This window comes from Pleurodeles waltl, chromosome 5 (genome assembly GCF_031143425.1).
Source record: "Pleurodeles waltl isolate 20211129_DDA chromosome 5, aPleWal1.hap1.20221129, whole genome shotgun sequence".
NCBI lineage: Eukaryota > Metazoa > Chordata > Amphibia > Caudata > Salamandridae > Pleurodeles > Pleurodeles waltl.
The window spans coordinates 1,373,380,142-1,373,398,325 of NC_090444.1; the positions used below are offsets into that span (position 1 = coordinate 1,373,380,142).

The following is an 18,184-nucleotide window of genomic DNA, read 5'->3' on the forward strand; positions in this document are numbered from 1 at the left end:
ATGGTGTAGATTTTTGTGAGGTCCTCCCTGATCCCCAGGTACTGTCCCTCCTGCAGCCGCTGGGTCTCCTGTAACTTGGCCAGTACCGTGCCCATGGTCTCCTGGGAATGGTGGTATGCTCCCATGATGTTTGAGAGTGCCTTGTGGTCAGTTCCCTGGTCCTGTCCTCCCCCTGTCGCACAGCAGTCTTCCCAGCTTCCCTGTTGTCCTGTGCCTCTGTCCCCTGAACCATGTGCCCACTGCCACTGACCCCAGGTCTCTGATCGTCCTGTTAGTGGGGTTGCCTGGGGTCCCTCTAGTAGTGGACACACTGCTGATTGACGTGTCCTGGGGACAATGGCATGCGCCTGCTGGGTGGGTGCTGTGGTGGTGTTTCCTGAGGGGTAGGCTCTGTGGTGGGTTGGGGGTGTGGCAGGGGAACCGACTGTCCATAGGTCCCTGATGAGCCAGGCTGGTCAACGTGATCCAGGCGTGCAGAGCTCCTGTCATCACTGTGGGCCTCTTCTGTGGGGGGACTGGATGTTGGTGGCACCTCCTCTCCGGTGACGTTGGGTAGGGGTCCTGTTGGGATGCAAATGCATTGTTATTATATCTGTGTGTGCCATCTTGTGCAATGGGTGTGTTTCCCTTGTATAATTGTGCTTTCCCTGTCGCCTTGGTCTTGTGTGATTGCTGATTGTGTGGGCTGGGTGAGTCTCTCTACTGGGCATGCTGTGGTGAAGGGTGTCCATGCTTTGTTGTTGCATGCAGGGCTTGGAGCCCGTAGGTCGTTCCACCTCTTCCTGATGTCATCCCTGGTTCTTGGATGGTGTCCCACGGCGTTGACCCTGTCGATAATTCTCCGCCATAGCTCCATCTTCCTTGCAATGGACGTCTGCTGCACCTGTGATCCGAATAGCTGTGGCCCTACCCGGATGATTTCCTCCACCATGACCCTTAGCTCCTCCTCAGAATACCTGGGGTGTCTTTGGGGTGCCATGGGTGTGGTGTGAGTGATATGTGTGAGGTGATGTGTGGGGTGATGTGTTGGGATGTATACTGTGATGTGCGTGGATGGTGTATGAGTGATGGTGTTCTGTGCCTCTGATTGAGTGTGTGCTCTTTGCTTGTCTCTCTGTGCTTGGTCTCTTTTTTTTGGTTGTAAGGGGTTGTGGGTAGTGTGGGTGTGTGTATGTGTATCAGGTGTGTGTATTTTGAATTGTCCAATGTGGTGGTGTTTTGTAAATGTGTGTGTATTTTGAGTGCGGTGGTGTGTACCGCCAATGGTTTACCGCGGTTGAAAGACCGCCGCATTGATTCGTGGGTCGTGATACTGTGGGCGTATTCCTGTTGGCGTGACGGTGTTGGTTTTGCTATCGGCAGTTTATCACTGACCTTTGGTGTGGCGGACTTGAGTAGGTATCTGTATTGTGGAGGTATTCTCTGTGTGGGTCATAATACCTGTGGTGGATTACCGCCACTGGCACAGTATCTTGGTGGCCGTCGGCACTGCGGTAAGCGGGATTTACCGCCAGGGTTGTAATGAGGGCCTAAATGTTGATTTCTCAGCGCCCCCTGTCTCCATAGGATTCCATCAGGCACCTGACGCCAAATTTGAGCTCTGCAATGGGCCGGCCCCATGCTGCTGTTGATGCACTACTGGTGTCTTCCTAAACTATGCCCTGTGGACATCTTAACCCATGAAGACTGGGATCGTAAGTCAGTACTTACATGCAAATTGTATTATTACTTTTTCTTACCTATGATTGCATTGCATTGTATGAAAAATTGCACTGTGTCCACTTTTAAAACTGAAAAGTATTACTTAGCTGTAGACTGTTTTATCTGTGAATTCTAAACAAAGTGCATTTGATACTTGAAAATGATACATTCTTGAAACTGTACTTACCTGCAACAAAGATCCTTTTGGTTCTAGAAATAAAGTAACAAAGTATATTTTTGATACATAGAGACATTGGCCTGGAGTTAGTCATTGAGGGGGTGCTTCATTTCTAGACTGCATGTGTACAACAAATGCTTAGTACTACCGTCTGCTAAGCCTAATTGCTCAACAACACTACCACAAAAGAGAACATTAGTATTACCTACTTTAGCGTCTGTCAAGCCTCTGGGGATCCACTGGACTCTGTACACACCATACCTTACCTTGGTATAGTACATACAGAGCCAGCTTCCTACACTGAGACCCGAGAAATCTATATTTTTAACCTTTAATATCTCAGAAACTACTGAACAGATTTACATCAAATCACAAAATGTACGATCTGCACATCAAGATTTAGTTTCCTGCCAAATTGAGTGTAATTCTGTTCAGCAATTCGGACTGTCATGTCTAGACCCTCTGGGAATTAACATGGGAAACACACTTTTTTTTTTACCCCATTTGTTTCTTGACACCTTGCTTGACAGATCGTTTAGAAACTTTCCATGCGCAACAACATCCTATAAGACACTATTTTGGAAAGTTTTGTGAAGATTCATCAAATAGTACCAAAGATATAGGCAAGTTAAAAAACGCTTTCCCTGTGGAAACTAGGTCCTAATAATACCAACTTGCAACGGCCTTTAGGTAATATATGTAGATTATATAGAGTAAATTTGCCCCATTCAACTAAAGGCTTCAGTGATCAAGTACTTCTACATGCTAATTGCTGAGGCAGTGAGCAGCTCTGCTTGAACCCAGCGGCTGTGTTCTAATAGGCCAATACCGCTTATTATCGACTCCTCCTGTAACCCTAACCAATCCCTATACTTGTCATTCTTTTGCTAGGCAGGCGTTCCCCCTCCAGCCTTTTGAATGGACAACATTGGTTTCATCCGAAGGGGCGGAATAGGTGACGTCACCCAAGCAGGGGTTAAAAAAATGTCGTCATGGGAGGCGCGGCTGGTGGAACGCGGATCAGAGTCTGTGCAGTTCAGAGCGTGCTTGGAGCCCAGAGCAGCATCAGCACTATATACGCAGCTGCGTCGCCGCTGTCACCATCATGCCGAAGAGGAAGGTGAGGCCTCCGCCTAACAGTGCTCTCGGCCTAGTGCACTGTTGTGGGCTTATACAGCGTAAGCTTATTGCGCGGGGCTAAGAACTGGTGTAGGGACCGTGGAGGTAACATGCAGAACCTCCCTCATGGGAAACTGTGAAGTGCAAGAGGGCATAAGCCTCCTTGTATACTTAATGCGCCTTTTTGATGGCGCGCACCCGGTACATGCAGCTGCCTATGTGCCTTTCCATCGTTCGCGCAGCTCCTATAGGCAAGTCATTGGTAACAGTCCGTCCGCCCAGCAACTCTCCACACCCTGTATGTCTTCTCACCGACCAGAGAGGCCAAAGCATAGCGAATAGGGGCGGGACAACCCCCCACCACCACACAGGACAAAGAAATGCATTACTTGACAATACAGACAACCGCGGCCAAACCGCCCCCTTACCTCCCCCGTTTCATGGGGAACGTGATTTTATTGGCTGTGGGTGTGGCTAGCCAGAATCGTTCGTCATTCGTCTACCAGAGCTATGAAATCTTTATTTCTTGATTGATTAGTTAATTATCATAGTTTTCTTGTCTGATATGCTGGACCTGGCGTGTCATCCCTACGTCAGTGTGAACTGTTGCTACGCGCCCTAGGTTTCATGCTGTTGGTACACATTTGCATACACTTTGCCTGCTTGGGAGTGGGAAGCTACCGTACTCAAAGCGCAGGTTTCGCCTTCGTTGGCGACATCGCGGTCGCGCTTTATTCTGATAGCATATGGCATGGTCTTCATCTACAGTGTTTAAATCACAGGAGTGGCGAGGTTAAAACTCTTTAAAGTGCTCACACCACAAGTCTCACCCTAGACGCATGGAACGTGTTAAATCGTACTTCAAGGGCACACACTTTGCACTGAAGGCGCGAGATTCCAAAGCCGCCACATGCCCCGAATTCTTCATTGCCCGCTTACAGCTCGCTCATACGCCACCAGCTGATATCTTGCAAAGTACGGGAACGGTTAAGTCTGTTTGGGGGGTAAACGTGACGTCACAATGTCGTAGTCCAATCAAAGTAGAACGAACTACCGTTCCCTCCCTTTGTTTCCCCCTCGCTTAATTACTTTAAACTGCAGTTTAACGCAGCTGAGCAGCAGTATATTTCGCAGAATGTTTACGAGTTATTATTTTTTTTGCAACAAACCAGCTTATTCCTAAACACCGTACAGTAAAGACGGAGTCGTGTATTAACAGACGTTGACGCAGTGAGCAGAATTACGAGCTCTGCGACAACTATCACGTCCTCACAAATTTTCTTTAACAGATTTTACCGGCCCTGCTGACATTATCAGAGGAAAGGCTCAGTAAAAAGAAAGTCTGGACTCCTATTCTAATGTTGTTGAGTCACTTGGCAAATATGAATGCATTAGTTATTTATGAAATATTTTTTCACAAAATCCGTCAACAGTAATTAATGGCTATCCGCACAAACAACACGACTTGTGAAATGTTTATCCCCAAAGATAGGAGGCCGCGTGCGTACTATGCCATAGCATGGGAGACGGTGGCGCAGCGCGAGTACTTTTGCTCAGCTCTGTGATCGAGCACAACCGTCTCTAGCAGCCGCTCGCTCACCTCAGTGTGGTGCCTGAGATGGCGCCAGAGGGCGAGACCAGCTCAAAATCAGGGCGCATCATGACTACATCCCCCGCAACATACATACATACTTGAGTATCAGTCCATTATAGTGATGACGCTCTCAGAAGCCACATAGTCTGGCGAGGTCTCTCTCAGGCTAGGCGAAGAAACTGGTCTTGAGGAAGTGGCTGGGGCAGAAGCAGTAGAGATAATATGGGGAGGGAGACACAACCGTGGAACATGTATAAAAAGCCTCAATGTGTCAATTGATGCAAGGCAACTCTTTTGCATTTTTTTTGTTTTAAGACATCTTCTTGATTTTCATAAGACCAAGCCATGATAAAGAATCCACATCACACTTCTGTTACAGTACATAGTCTGGTGGGAATGCTTATAGAGACTACGATTACATACAATTTTAGGAGTTCACACAATCCAAAAAACGACTCCACCAGATTTAACTTGTTAGTTTAAGCAAAAACTGTGGTAAAGGGTCTGTGGCTCGGAGGTAACCAGTGATATATCACAAAAGCATACTATGGTATCGATAAATCATATCATGGAAAAAGGAGACATAAAGGAGAGAAAGAGCCCCAAGGAGAGTGGGAAAAGAGAGAGTGGAAAGAAAGAGCTACATCATGGCAATCCGACAGGTCCACCAGCAATTAACTGCAATGACATTGGCAGGAGCAGTAGATTTCAGTAAGCAACAATCACGCCCTGTATTTAGGAACCTATTGTTCAAGAGAGCACCTGTGGTGGTTTGATTTTCTGTGGATATATATCAAAGAAGTCCCAAAGGCATCTGGATCAGCAGTTACTGTGCAGTGTTGCATACATGATATCTGCCCGTCTAACGGAGCACAACAAATTCCTCCATTTTTCAAAGGAGTTCATTGTAGGAAAGTACCATCTTGCCTGGCATGTTACCCCCATATTTCACTGTATATATGTTGTTTTAGTCTGTGTCACTGGGACCCTGCCAGGCAGGGCCCCAGTTCTCATAAGTATGTGCCCTGTGTGATGCCTAACTGTCTCACTGAATCTTTGCTAACCAGAACCTCAGTGGTTATGCTCTCTCTGCTTTCCAAATTTGTCACTAACAGGCTAGTGACCAATTTCACCAATTCACATTGGCATACTGGTACACCCATATAATTCACTAGTATATGGTACTGAGGTACCCAGGGTATTGGGGTTCCAGGAGATCCCTATGGGCTGCAGCATTTCTTTTGCCACCCATAGGGAGCTCAGACAATTCTTACACAGGAATGCCAGTGCAGCCTGAGTGAAATAACGTCCACGTTATTTCACAGCCATTTACCACTGCACTTAGGTAACTTATAAGTCACCTATATGTCTAACCTTCACCTGGTGAAAGTTGGGTGCAAAGTTACTTGGTGTGTGGGCACCCTGGCACTAGCCAAGGTGCCCCCACATTGTTCAGGGCAAATTCCCCGGACTTTGTGAGTGCGGGGACACCATTACACGCGTGCACTGTACATAGGTCACTACCTATGTACAGCATCACAATGGTAACTCCGAACATGGCCATGCAACATGTCTAAGATCATGGAATTGTTGGGGGGACAATTCCATGATCCCCCGGGTCTCTAGCACAGAACCCGGGTACTGCCAAACTGCCTTTCCGGGGTTTCCACTGCTGCTGCTGCCAACCCCTCAGACAGGTTTCTGCCCTCCTGGGGTCCAGGCAGCCCTGGTCCAGGAAGGCAGAACAAAGGACTTCCTCTGAGAGAGGGTGTAACACCCTCTCCCTTTGGAAATAAGTGTGAAGGGCTGGGGAGGAGTAGCCTGCCCCAGTCTCTGGAAATGCTTTGATGGGCACAGATGGTGCCCATCTCTGCATAAGCCAGTCTACACCGGTTCAGGGATTCCCCAGCCCTGCTCTGGCGCGAAACTGGACAAAGGAAAGGGGAGTGACCACTCCCCTGACCTGCACCTCCCAGGGGAGGTGCCCAGAGCTCCTCCAGTGTGTCCCAGACCTCTGCCATCTTGAAAACAGAGGTGTTTGTGTCACACTGGACTGCTCTGAGTGGCCAGTGCCAGCAGGTGACGTCAGAGGCTCCTTCTGATAGGCTCTTACCTCTCTTGGTAGCCAATCCTCCTTCCTAGGTAGCCAAACCTCCTTTTCTGGATATTTAGGGTCTCTGCTTTGGGGATCTCACCAGAAAATGAATGCAAGAGCTCACCAGAGTTCCTCTGCATCTCCCTCTTCACCTTCTGCCAAAGGATCGACTGCTGACTGCTCAGGACGCCTGCAAAACCGCAACAAAGTAGCAAGATGACTACTAGCAACTTTGTATTGCTTCATCCTGCCGGCTTTCTCAACTGTTTCCAGGTGGTGCATGCTCTGGGGGTAGCCTCCCTCCTTTCTGCACCAGGAGCTCTGAAGAAATCTCCTGTGGGTCGACAGAATCTTCCCCCTGCAACCGCAGGCACTAAAAGACTGCATCACTGGTCCTCTGGGTCCCCTCTCAGCACGACGAGCATGGTCCCTGGAACTCAGCAACTCTGTCCAAGTGACTCCACAGTCCAGTGACTCTTCAGTCCAAGTTTGGTGGAGGTAAGTCCTTGCCTCCCCACGCTAGACTGCATTGCTGGGTACCACATAATTTTCAGCTGCTCCGGCTCCTGTGCACTCTTCCAGGATTTCCTTCGTGCACAGCCAAGCCTGGGTCCCCGACACTCTAACCTGCAGTGCACAACCTTCTGAGTTGTCCTCCGGCGTCGTGGGACTCCCTTTTGTGACTTCGCGTGGACTCCGGTTCAGTCTTCTTCCAAGTGCCTGTTCAGGTACTTCTGTGGGTGCTGCCTGCTTCTGTGAGGGCTCCCTACGTTGCTGGGCGCCCCCTCTGTCTCCTCATCCAAGTGGCAACATCCTGGTCCCTCCTGGGCCACAGCAGCACCCAGAAACCTCTACTGCGACCCTTACAGCTAGCAAGGCTTGTTGGCGGTCTTTCTGCGTGGGAACACATCTGCAAGCTTCATCGCGACGTGGGACATCCATCCTCCAAAGGGGAAGTTCCTAGTCCTCTTCTTTCTTGCAGAACTCCAAGCTTCTTCCAACAGGTGGCAGCTTCCTTGCACCCTCAGCTGGCATTTCCTGGGCTCCTTCCCACTCTTGACACTGTCGCGGCTATTGGACTTGGTCCCCTTGTCTTACAGGTACTCAGGTCCGGAAATCCACTGTTGTTGCATTGCTGGTGTTTGTTCTTCCTGCAGAATCCCCCTATCACGACTTCTGTGCTCTCTGGGGGTAGTAGGTGCACTTTACACCTACCTTTCAGGGTCTTGGGGTGGGCTATTTTTCTAACCGTCACTGTTTTCTTACAGTCCCAGCGACCCTCTATAAGCTCACATAGGTTTGGGGTCCATTCGTGGTTCGCATCCCACTTTTGGAGTATGATTTGTGTTGCCCCTATACCTGTGTACTTCTATTGCAATCTAGTGTAACTTTACACTGCTTGCATTACTTTTCTTACTATTACCTGCATACTTTTGGTTTGTGTACATATACCTTGTGTATATAACTTATCCTCATACTGAGGGTACTCACTGAGATACTTTTGGCATATTGTCATAAAAATAAAGTACCTTTATTTTTAGTACTTCTGTGTATTGTGTTTTCTTATGATATTGTGCATATGACACCAGTGGTATAGTAGGAACTTTACATGTCTCCTAGTTCAGCCTAAGCTGCTTTGCCATAGCTACCTTCTAAGCTGCTAGAAACACCTCTTATACACCAATAAGGGATAACTGGACCTGGCACAAGGTGTAAGTACCTCTGGTACCCACTACAGGCCAGCCTCCTACACCTGTGATGTGGAGTGGCCCTTTCTCTCTAAATTACCTAGCATACCGGGTAGGTCAGATTGGTATGGAAACTTCAATTTACACTGTGCTTTTCGGTCTCAGGAATTTATAAATGTGATCTCTTATAACTCAAATGTCGGGCATAGGGCTGAGAACCAGATAGGGTGTGAATGGGTGCCTGCAGAGTTTATACCCTTCCTCACCCATGATTCCCTGAGGACTATCTTCCCATCCAATTTAATCCTACAGTTGTGCCTTAAGGAGGCCGTAGTTGAGCCAGATATTTGATTGTCTAACCACTTATCAAGCTGTAGGTGGGCCGAAATTGTATCCATTATTATAGATATGAATGTTCCAAAGGAAATTGGGCGAAGTTGTGTATAGAGAGAGTGGCGCTGAGAGAAGCAAGTGACATGTTAATGGAGTCTCTGTACTAAGCCAAGGATGGGGACAGGAGTCATGCACCAGAAACCACCAGGATACCTGAGATGCCAGGAATGCTTGTTGGTATGATGGATAGTCAGGTAGGTTTACACCTCCAGAGGTTTTACTCATCTCAATGTGATCATGCAAATTCTTGCTTTCTTGCCCCTCCATAAAAATGTGTATATATAATTATCTGCCAATTTGAAAAAGGATGGGGAGAGTGATACAGGGAGATACTGATAATAAAGTTGACCAGAGGTGCCCTCATCATTATAACGGTATCCATCCAACCCCACCAGGGGACATGTTTTGAGAAGGTCTTTTATTTTGGTAAGGGTTTTGTGTTCATTCATTGAGACAGTGTTTAATGTCTTTACCAAGCCACATACCTAGGTATTTGGTAGCATCTGGTTGCTACTTTAGGCCCACGTTACCAGTCACAGCTGGCGTGCACTAGACATTTAAGTTGTTTTTGTTTTTTTGTTTTGAGACATTTAATTGTTTTTCATAAGACAAAGCTTTGTTAAAGCATCCGCACTACACTTCTGGTAAAATACTTGGTATGATGGAAATGCTTATAGAGATGTGCAAGGCAACTCTTAAGATCTTCCCAGCCATCGTTCTCCAAATAAAAAGCATTTATCTTTTCCTGACTGCCATCAGTAAGTTTAACCTCACTCCCCTCTTTGTAAATGCCTGAAACATTCCAAATTTCTAATGATGACCTCTCCAAGCTGTAATCACGGTATCCTTGATATCACTGATCACACGTGGGTGTGAGGGTCAAAATTAGTATCTTCTTTCCTCTGCTTACTTCTTTTGTTAAGAATGAGCTCTGTGCCACTTCCCTGCATAGTGCCTCAATTTATCCTTTGCTGCCTCATCCATCTACTGTTTAGTGAAAGGAATACAGGCTGTTGTGCCCTTCTCTTGATGTGAAAGGGGCTCACAAATCCTTGCACTCATGCATCACTTCAGCAGGAGATACACAGACATCCTGCTGTAAGGTGTATCAGTAATCAAATAGTGTTTGGCATAGGACATCCTATAGCAGCTGGTGTTAGTTTTGCTACTTGCAATTCCTTTTTAGGGGTCCTGTGAATATTTTAGCCATATGATTGACCTGAAGCCACAAGTGAGTAATTTTCCAATATCTGAATCCCAGTTTTCTTGCAAAATCCTTGAATTCTTTTTCCAAAAAGGGGGTCAATGGTATATTCTCAGGCATGACCACGCCAGGGATACCAAAGGAGGAAAACTGTTTATTTACACTGGGGATAGTCACATCAGAGTAAGTTCTGGGCACTACAATGACTTCTGGAAATAGGGAGCACACTCTGACTACTAGGAAGTATTGACAAGTTGTTGTTCGTCCAAAAAATCAACAACTGTTTCCTTCCAGACTTGTGCTGGTATCTGTGCCATTTTAAGTGAGTCTGGAGCGATGTCTTAACTTAACGCTTGACTCACAGCACAAACCACTTTCTCTGCTACCAGGTGTGACGACCAGACTTTCTGTCGGAGGAGCATCTTGGTGGATGTTACTTTTCTATGTGCCTTATGGGCAAACTCAACAACATGATTTTGAAGCATTCGGGTAAAGAGCAGAAGGGTTCCACGTAGGATGAGACCCTTTGGATGACCGGCTACCTGGCTTCCATCTGACATTCTTTATTGCCCTGAGATCTTTTAAGGAACTGTGAGGATGTCTTCTGTGAGTTCTTTCTAGTTCGTGCAACCTCTGATGCTCAAGAAGTGTCTTTACTGCACACAAGTGAGTCCTTGCCATTCACAGTAGTAGTTAAAACAGTGGTAAGTGTTTTGCCTCTCTATCCCTCATAAATCAAATATTATCACCTCTTTAATGGATTTGCAGCTTTTTCTTAGTGACAAGTCATATCATTGTGTGTCTTGCACTTTTTTTGTAGTAACATGTAGCATTCGCAAACATGCAGTCGAGTAGTATATTGCAAAAAGCCATGCCTTTTTGATAACTTGCAGAACTGTTAATTGTTTTATTTATGTTTTAAGTGATGGTCGTGTACAGTGGAATAGGGTTGGTTTTGAAACACAACATAACTTGTGATAGGTTTGACTTTGTTCCTGCAAGGGCTTTATAAACACTGATAATATGTTTAGTTTGAAATCAACAAACATTGGTGTATTTCTTTACCACAAAGCATAACATGGTTGTGTAGCATCAGAAGTAGCATCAATAGTCATCGTTTATGTATGTTGAGATTTGGCATGCATTTCACTATGCTGATATAAATCATTTAAAATATCAGTTCAAAGGCGCTTACAGGAAGCTGGCTTTCTATGTAATGCACTTAAATGAAGCACACTGTGCAGATAGTCCAGTGGATCCCCTTTTAGTACTGCAGAGGCAAAATAGGATAGTACTAGTGCTCTATTTGTGGTAGTGTGGGCAAGCAGTTGGGTTTATCAGAGGGTAGTGTTAGCATTTGTTGTACTCACTGAGGCAATAAATAAGACGCACACTCATTGGATAAATCCAAGAACAATTTAAAATAAAAATTCTTTTCATATATGTTTCAAACCCAAGAACTTCGCAATCAGGTAAGTAGCCTTTTAAGCATAAATACTTTGCAGTTTCAGAAATCAACACAGTGCAATTTTCAGAGTTCTCCCATTGTTATCCAATGGAGGAAAACAGTGTTCAGCCATCACAGGGTTAAAATTGACTTGCACGGTCTTGCTCAGGAAGCAAAGGTAAGACTGGGCACCAATCAGAACCACACCAACAGGTCACACCGGGCAGCGCTGAGTGCCGAAGTACCGTAGTGCGTCAGGTGCCCAATAGTTCTTTATGGGTTTCTGATCTTGTGACAAGCAAGCTGCAGGCTCTGACTAGGAAGTCAGTCAGATACATCAAGCAGGTAGGTAGTAGACCTGTTTTGCTCGGGGACATATGTGCACCTTTGGTCCTCTTCTCCTGTGCAGAGGGGTGACAGATGCAGGGGTGTCTTTAAGCATTCTAAGCTTCAGGTTTTCTCTTCCGGCAGCACTCGTGGTCAGGGGGTCCTGCGTGCCGAGGCTGCAGGTGCTGTCGAAGTCCAGCAGGTGGTCAACCAAGGTGGGCTCAAGCTCAGGGGAGCCGGTGAATGTTGTTGGCACTGTTGGCCCTACTCAGTTTGCTCATGGGCGACTTGTGCAGTAGTTGTTGTGGGTGTTTGGTTTTCTCTCACCACAGGTTATGGGAGAGGGGGACTGCAGACAACTTGGATGAGTCTAGGAGTGACATTCTGGTGGACTCTGGCTCTCGGGAGTCTTGCTGGCACCATTGGTGGGCCTCTCACCGGGTTGAGGTCGTCGGGTGCAGAAGTCACTTCAGGTGTCTGGTCTTCAAGTCTTCAAGCTGCAGAGCCCTTGTTGGATACTTTGTTGCTGCGCAGGTCTGCTGCACAGGTCTGCTTCTCACTGGAGTCTGTCTTTTTAGAAGGCAGACAGGCTTCCTGGGTTTCTTGAAGCTGCAGCTGCAGGACAAGTCTTTTTGTGCAGAGTCTGTTAAGTTCAGCAGGCAGGCTGGAAGGGTTGGTGCCTGGTCAGCTGCCGCTTATTATGAGATGGTTGATACCAAACACCCCAGGATTCAGAGAAGCCATCATGTAGCTGGGGAAGTCATAGTGACCAGTGTCCAGCACATGCATTTAAAATGGCCTCCCTGGTCACTTACTATGTATGAGAATCGACAGACATAACAGGGGCACATCTGCTTAGACAGATATGTCTTCACATGTAATATAATGCACCCTGTGTAAGGGCTGTAAGTTGTGCTAGAGGGGTGACTTACATATATTGCATGCTGTGTTTAGGGGATATGGCACACAAGCTATGTAACATCTCATGTTTTCAATTTTGGGAGCATCTTGTCACACAGCCTGTAATGTCAGGCTGCATAATGTTGGTGCTGGGTCCCTCTGAGTGGCACAAGTTGTGCTGCAGCTATGGTGCCCCTCTTCAGTACCCATGCCCTAAATTTACCAGGGACTTGTAGGTGCTGAATGGCCTGATCACTGTATTAGCCACAAAAGATAGATCTTGGTTCAGAAATTGTGATTTTTGTGTTTTTTTTTTTTTTGTTTTTTTTTTTTTTGTTTTCTTCAATGGCCTTTGCTCTTGAGAAATTCTTCATTATTAAACCCAAGTTTTCACTTTGTTGGGTACACATTTGTCCTGCAATTTCATTTCTACCTTTATGTAGTTTCTGAATAACTTGTGTTGTTTGCATACAATTGTGTGTGTTTGACCCTGCTTGTGGGCCCAGTTGCTGTAGTTTGCAATACCTGACTTTGTGGGCAGTGCTGGTGTCCTCCAAGACAAAGGTAGATGTTGACTGTATGAATATGTGTGTGTTAATCCAAATGCGGTGTAATAGCATTGTGTTCTGTTTGGTACGGTAAGTATTTAATCTTGTGTGGTTCAATGTCAGCATATATGGTATTGAATTTCCCCCTGATATGGATTGTATATTGGTCACATGTGTGGCAGTTTGAGTTTTCTTTGTGCAGACATGGAGTGTGTTCCTTTGTATTTGACTATGCATGTGTCCATTTTGATATCTGTACCTTGCAGCTACTTCATCTAGATGTATGTTCCATTGAGTTGCAGTTGTGTGTGCTTTCTTGACTTGCACTTTCACTTTGTACAGATATTAATGTCACTTGGCTCTAGTATTGTTTGTTGATGAGCTACATGTAGGGCCAATTCCTGTGCAAATGTTCTTTTAGGGCGTGAGTAAAGTGGTATGTGTCCCAGTGCAGCATCCTTCTCTGAGTGATTCTGATGCCCCCATCCCTATTGTGCAGGTTTTGTGTGCATAGTGAGCTTTGGATATTTGTCTCTCTGACTATTGTGCATCCAATTGTCCTTCCATTGTGTTGCAATGTGGGTGATGTGTGGATCCATTACAGGGAAGTTTAATGGGAGGGGTGTTTGTATTAAATGCCACATCCATACATTTGTGTTTTGAATATGATGACAGTCCATGGCATGTGTGGAATGTGAGGGTGTCAGTTGTATTGTTGGATGTGATGTTGCTTTGTTGTTGGTGTTGTGTGACACAAAGTTGTGTACACTTTACTGTTCCTTTTTTTTTTTTTTTTTTTTTTTCTTTCAGGGGGGCAACATGGCGTCAGCGTAACTGCGTTCTCGCAGTTCCGCCCACCAGGGGAGCCGAAGGAACGGCGTCCGAGGCGTCCGTGGTGGAGCAGCCTGACACGCTGCGAGCTTCCCACGGGAGCGGTTCGTTTTTCCTCTCCCGCGGTTGTGCTCGCAGCGGGAGTGAAAAGAGTGTAAACGGCCACGGTGGCCGCGGCGGAATAAAACGGGCGACGGCGGATAGAGGCCGAATTTCGGCCCGTCTTTATTATTCACTCTCCCCCGCGGTTCAGCTGCCGGGGGGGGGGGGGGGGGGGGGGAGGGCGGTGGCGGCCGAAGTGATTACGGCAGTGATAGGCAATTGAAACCGGGCCGAGTTTGGTTTGCTGGTCGTTTTGCCTTTTTTGGTTTCTTTCACCCCGCATGGAAGAAAGTGAGGAGCTACATTGAGCCACTGGCGTCTGGGGTAAGATTGCACGGATAAGGCTGCACAAAGCTGCACAAAGCTTGACAATCCCTTTGCAAGAAGGCATATGGGGCGGAGAGGCTCCCCTTCCTTTTTTTTTTTTGAAAGATTATGCTTGTAGCTGCAAAGGACTACCAGGATTAAAAACTCTGCTTTTATCTGGAGGAGCAGAAGGGCGAATTTAGGAGGAGATCAAGAAGAAAAGCAGACAGGACAAGGACAAAGGACAAGAGCTCGGCGGGGGGAAAAAACAATAAACAAGAGAAAACAAACAGGTGGAGAGCCAGGTGTACTCTACTACTCTACTACTGCGGTAAGAGGGGGAGGTAAAAAATATTGGACAGAGGGGAGTGGTTTGGGGGGGGAAAAAAAGAGAGAAGGGGGAGAGCGAATATCTGAGAACTCTGATGCTGGTATTAAGTGTGCAAGATGATCTCGGTCGACATTTATAAACCCCCTTATGGCTTTGGAAAAACTTGACAAAACAAATAATAGCAGATACAGCTTTAGTGTCGTCTGGGGTAAAAGGACTATTTAGGCTGTTGGCACACGCATTAAAGACTAAGATGCCTCCCAAACCCTTCCGGAATTTAGGAGAAAAGATGGAAGGGGTGAAAGTGACACGGGCTGGTCGCGGCAAAGGAGAGCAAACGGGATCAAACAAACGCCTGACGACAGCGGTTGCTAAACCGGCCGTGGAAAATATGTTGAGGTGTTAAGACAAGTGAGAGTAGTATTACCACTCCCCCCACCGAAATTAAGGGCAAAAGTCAATCTACTATCACAACGTTTCTTGAAGGAGGGGCACAGGATATGCGGCCTGTACATTTAACCCTCCCCTCTGAGAGTAAGGTGGTTGGGACAGAACCCCTTCCGAGCAGTAGTAGTATAAGTGGATGTATTATGAACAACGATCCTTCTGTGAATCTTAAGCAAGGCATGCCAGAGTCAGAAGACAATCAGAGGGAGGTAAGAGAAAAGAATTCTGGCTCTTATACCGAGATTAAGCAGCCTCAAGCACAACAATTCGACTGGTCTGAGCAATTGGAATATCGAGATGGGGAAGGAGGTGCGTCTATATTAAAATCTACAACAGAAGAAGAGAATTTGCATAAGAGTTTCTCAAATACTAAAACCTTGGGCAAAATAGCAGGAAAAGTCTCTCAATTGGTGGAATGGGGAAAGGATAATAGTGATAAATGTTATTCTTTGACAGAGTCTGATCTCAGCAGTGGCGATCACAGTCTTGGCGGGTCTGAGGACAGTGAAACTTCGGAGACGGAAGATAAAACTTCAAGCAACGAACCTACAGTGCGACAGCTGCGCCGACAGCGTAAATTGGTCAAAGCACGGCCTTGCGCTCAGGGGTCCTCAGGAAACCCGTCATCCATGGGCGGTAGGAATTTAAAATGGGACTATGCAGGTATTGGACTCAGATTCCTCATCTATAACTTTAACTAACCAGGGCTCAGCTAATGGCAATAAGGAATCAGATATTGGCCCCCCTACTTATAGCCCACCCGCACTGGGGGCTGAGGCAGGAATGCTGCAGTCAATTTATAACTCAATTAAAGAGTTGCAAACAGAAACAAGGATCGAAAGTCGACGTGCAAGGGTTGCCACGAAGAGATTACAGGGAACAGTTTGTAAAGTGGCCAAATCATGTACAAAAATTGGGACTAAGCTATCCTTAATGGAAGAAAGGATCGTAACGGTCGAGGAGGATGTTGTTAATCTTAAAGAACAGAATACTATGAGGGATGAACAATTGACAGATGTAATGTGGAAATTGGAAGATTTTGAAAACAGGCAAAGAAGGAATAATCTCAGAATTCTGGGTATACCGGAAGGGCTAGAAGGAACCAATATACGGACATATATGATCAATTTTTTGCGTGGTGCTTTTCCGGAGCTGGGGAACTGGAGCTGGGAGAATGAACTGCAGCGTGTACATAGGTTTCCGCTAAACCGGCGGGAGGGGGGCCAACGTGCAGATTCCAAATATCCTAGAGCAATTTTAGTGTATTTTGGGAATTATTTACTGCGACAGGAGATCTTGGATAAAACCCGCCCAAATACCCCTCGCACTGTGGATGGGGTGACTTTTTTCACTCGACCTGATTTTTGTCATGCTACTGTTGAACGGAGATGGCGGCTCCGACAACTTATTAAACCAGTTCTAGAAAAAGGCGGGGAAGCGTATTTGCTGGCCCCGGCTCGCCTCAAAATAATATTGAATGGGAAAACAGAGATATTCACGTCAGAAATTAAAGCAAAAGAATATGTGATGGGGGCCAGATAGCGAAATAGAGTCTCTTGGTCAGCAAAAGTGCTCCGGTAACTGGTGGGTGGGTTCGCACTGTCACGACGCCAACATTCAGGCCATGAGTGGTCTGATTGCTCTACAGGATGGGGGGGCCAGTCTCGGGGAGGAAGTTAATACGGGAGGGGGGTGGAAGGGACTGGTCCAGGGAGGGGAGGGGAGGGAGGAAGGATGGCGGTTGGGGAGGGGGAAAGGAGGGAGGGGTTGGGGAGGAAGAGAAGGATAGGCAAGGGAGGGAAAGGAGGGAAAACGAGGGAGTAAAAAGGAAAGGGATGGGAGTAGGAGTGCAACAAGGGAAGCAACTGAAAGCAGGGGTAGGAGAGACAAAAGGAGGGGAGCAAATTGAGTGGAAAATTCAAGAGCAAGCGCAGTCAGATATAAAAATTTGGGAGGACAAAAAGAGAGAAAGAGAGCCTAAAATAGAAAATGGCTAGACTTCGAATCGCTTCAGTTAATATTTGTGGGTTAAATGACCCTCGTAAAAGAAGTAGAGTAGTGGAGGAACTTAAAACTTTTAAAGCAGACATTTACTGTTTACAGGAGACACATGTGGAATATAGGAATGCCGGAATTCTGGGTACACTTGGTATGAAAGTAATTGCTCGAACAGAACAAGAGGTTAGAACTAAAGGGGTTGCGATATTAGATCGGACTAATTAATTAAATTTTGGTAGGCAGAAGGCAGATAGGGGAGGGAGATGGGTAATTGTAGAGTGTAGTTATGGACATGGTAGTTTTACACTCTGTTCCGTATATAGCACGGTCACGGATGACCCAATAGTTTTAGATACCATGGCTATAGAATTAATAGGATGGGCTCCCCCGTATATTCTTTGTGGGGATTGTAATTTGAATGGATCCTGGGAGGGATTACAGGATGTTTTAGCGCCTACAAAGAAATACCAAGGGCGGAAACCGCGAGTATATAATGCAATGGTCGCTATTCAGAAAGAACTAGGATTAGTGGACGCATGGGTGAGATTATGTAAGCCAGATCCTGGATATACCTATTACTCCGCCCCGCATGTGAAAGTAGCACGACTCGACTATTTTCTGGTCTCTCCAGTATTATTAAACCAGGGTCAGATGGAGTTATATCCGCGGGTTGTATCAGATCATAATCCCCTAGTACTAGAATTGGAATTAGACAGGTTGGAACAAAAGGAGAGGAGATGGACATTTGAAAGAGGGCTTCTTAGGGACCCGGAATATTGTATGCATATGAGCAAGTGGATAGCCGAATTTTTGGGGTTTAACCAAGGGACAGCTCCGGTAGAGATAGTCTGGGACACTTTAAAAGCCGGAATACGTGGTGAAACATTGAGTTTTAGTATAAAAAAGCACCCAAAACAGAGTAAAAGATCTTCAAATGAAACTGAGGGTATTGGAAAGACAGTTGGTTGTGGCGAT

The 18,184-nt window shown here is 46.3% G+C and overlaps 1 protein-coding gene across 1 annotated transcript in view; it reads left to right on the forward strand.

Annotated features, from left to right (window-relative positions):
• Positions 1 to 2,862: 2,862 nt before the first annotated feature.
• HMGN3 (high mobility group nucleosomal binding domain 3) overlaps positions 2,863 to 18,184 on the forward strand; it is a 76,564-nt gene continuing 61,242 nt past the window's right edge. The window contains exon 1 of the mRNA XM_069235638.1: positions 2,863 to 2,999. Within this exon, the coding sequence (XP_069091739.1) occupies positions 2,985 to 2,999 (15 nt within the window). The 5' untranslated portion in view covers positions 2,863 to 2,984. The remainder of the gene's footprint in view (positions 3,000 to 18,184) is intronic.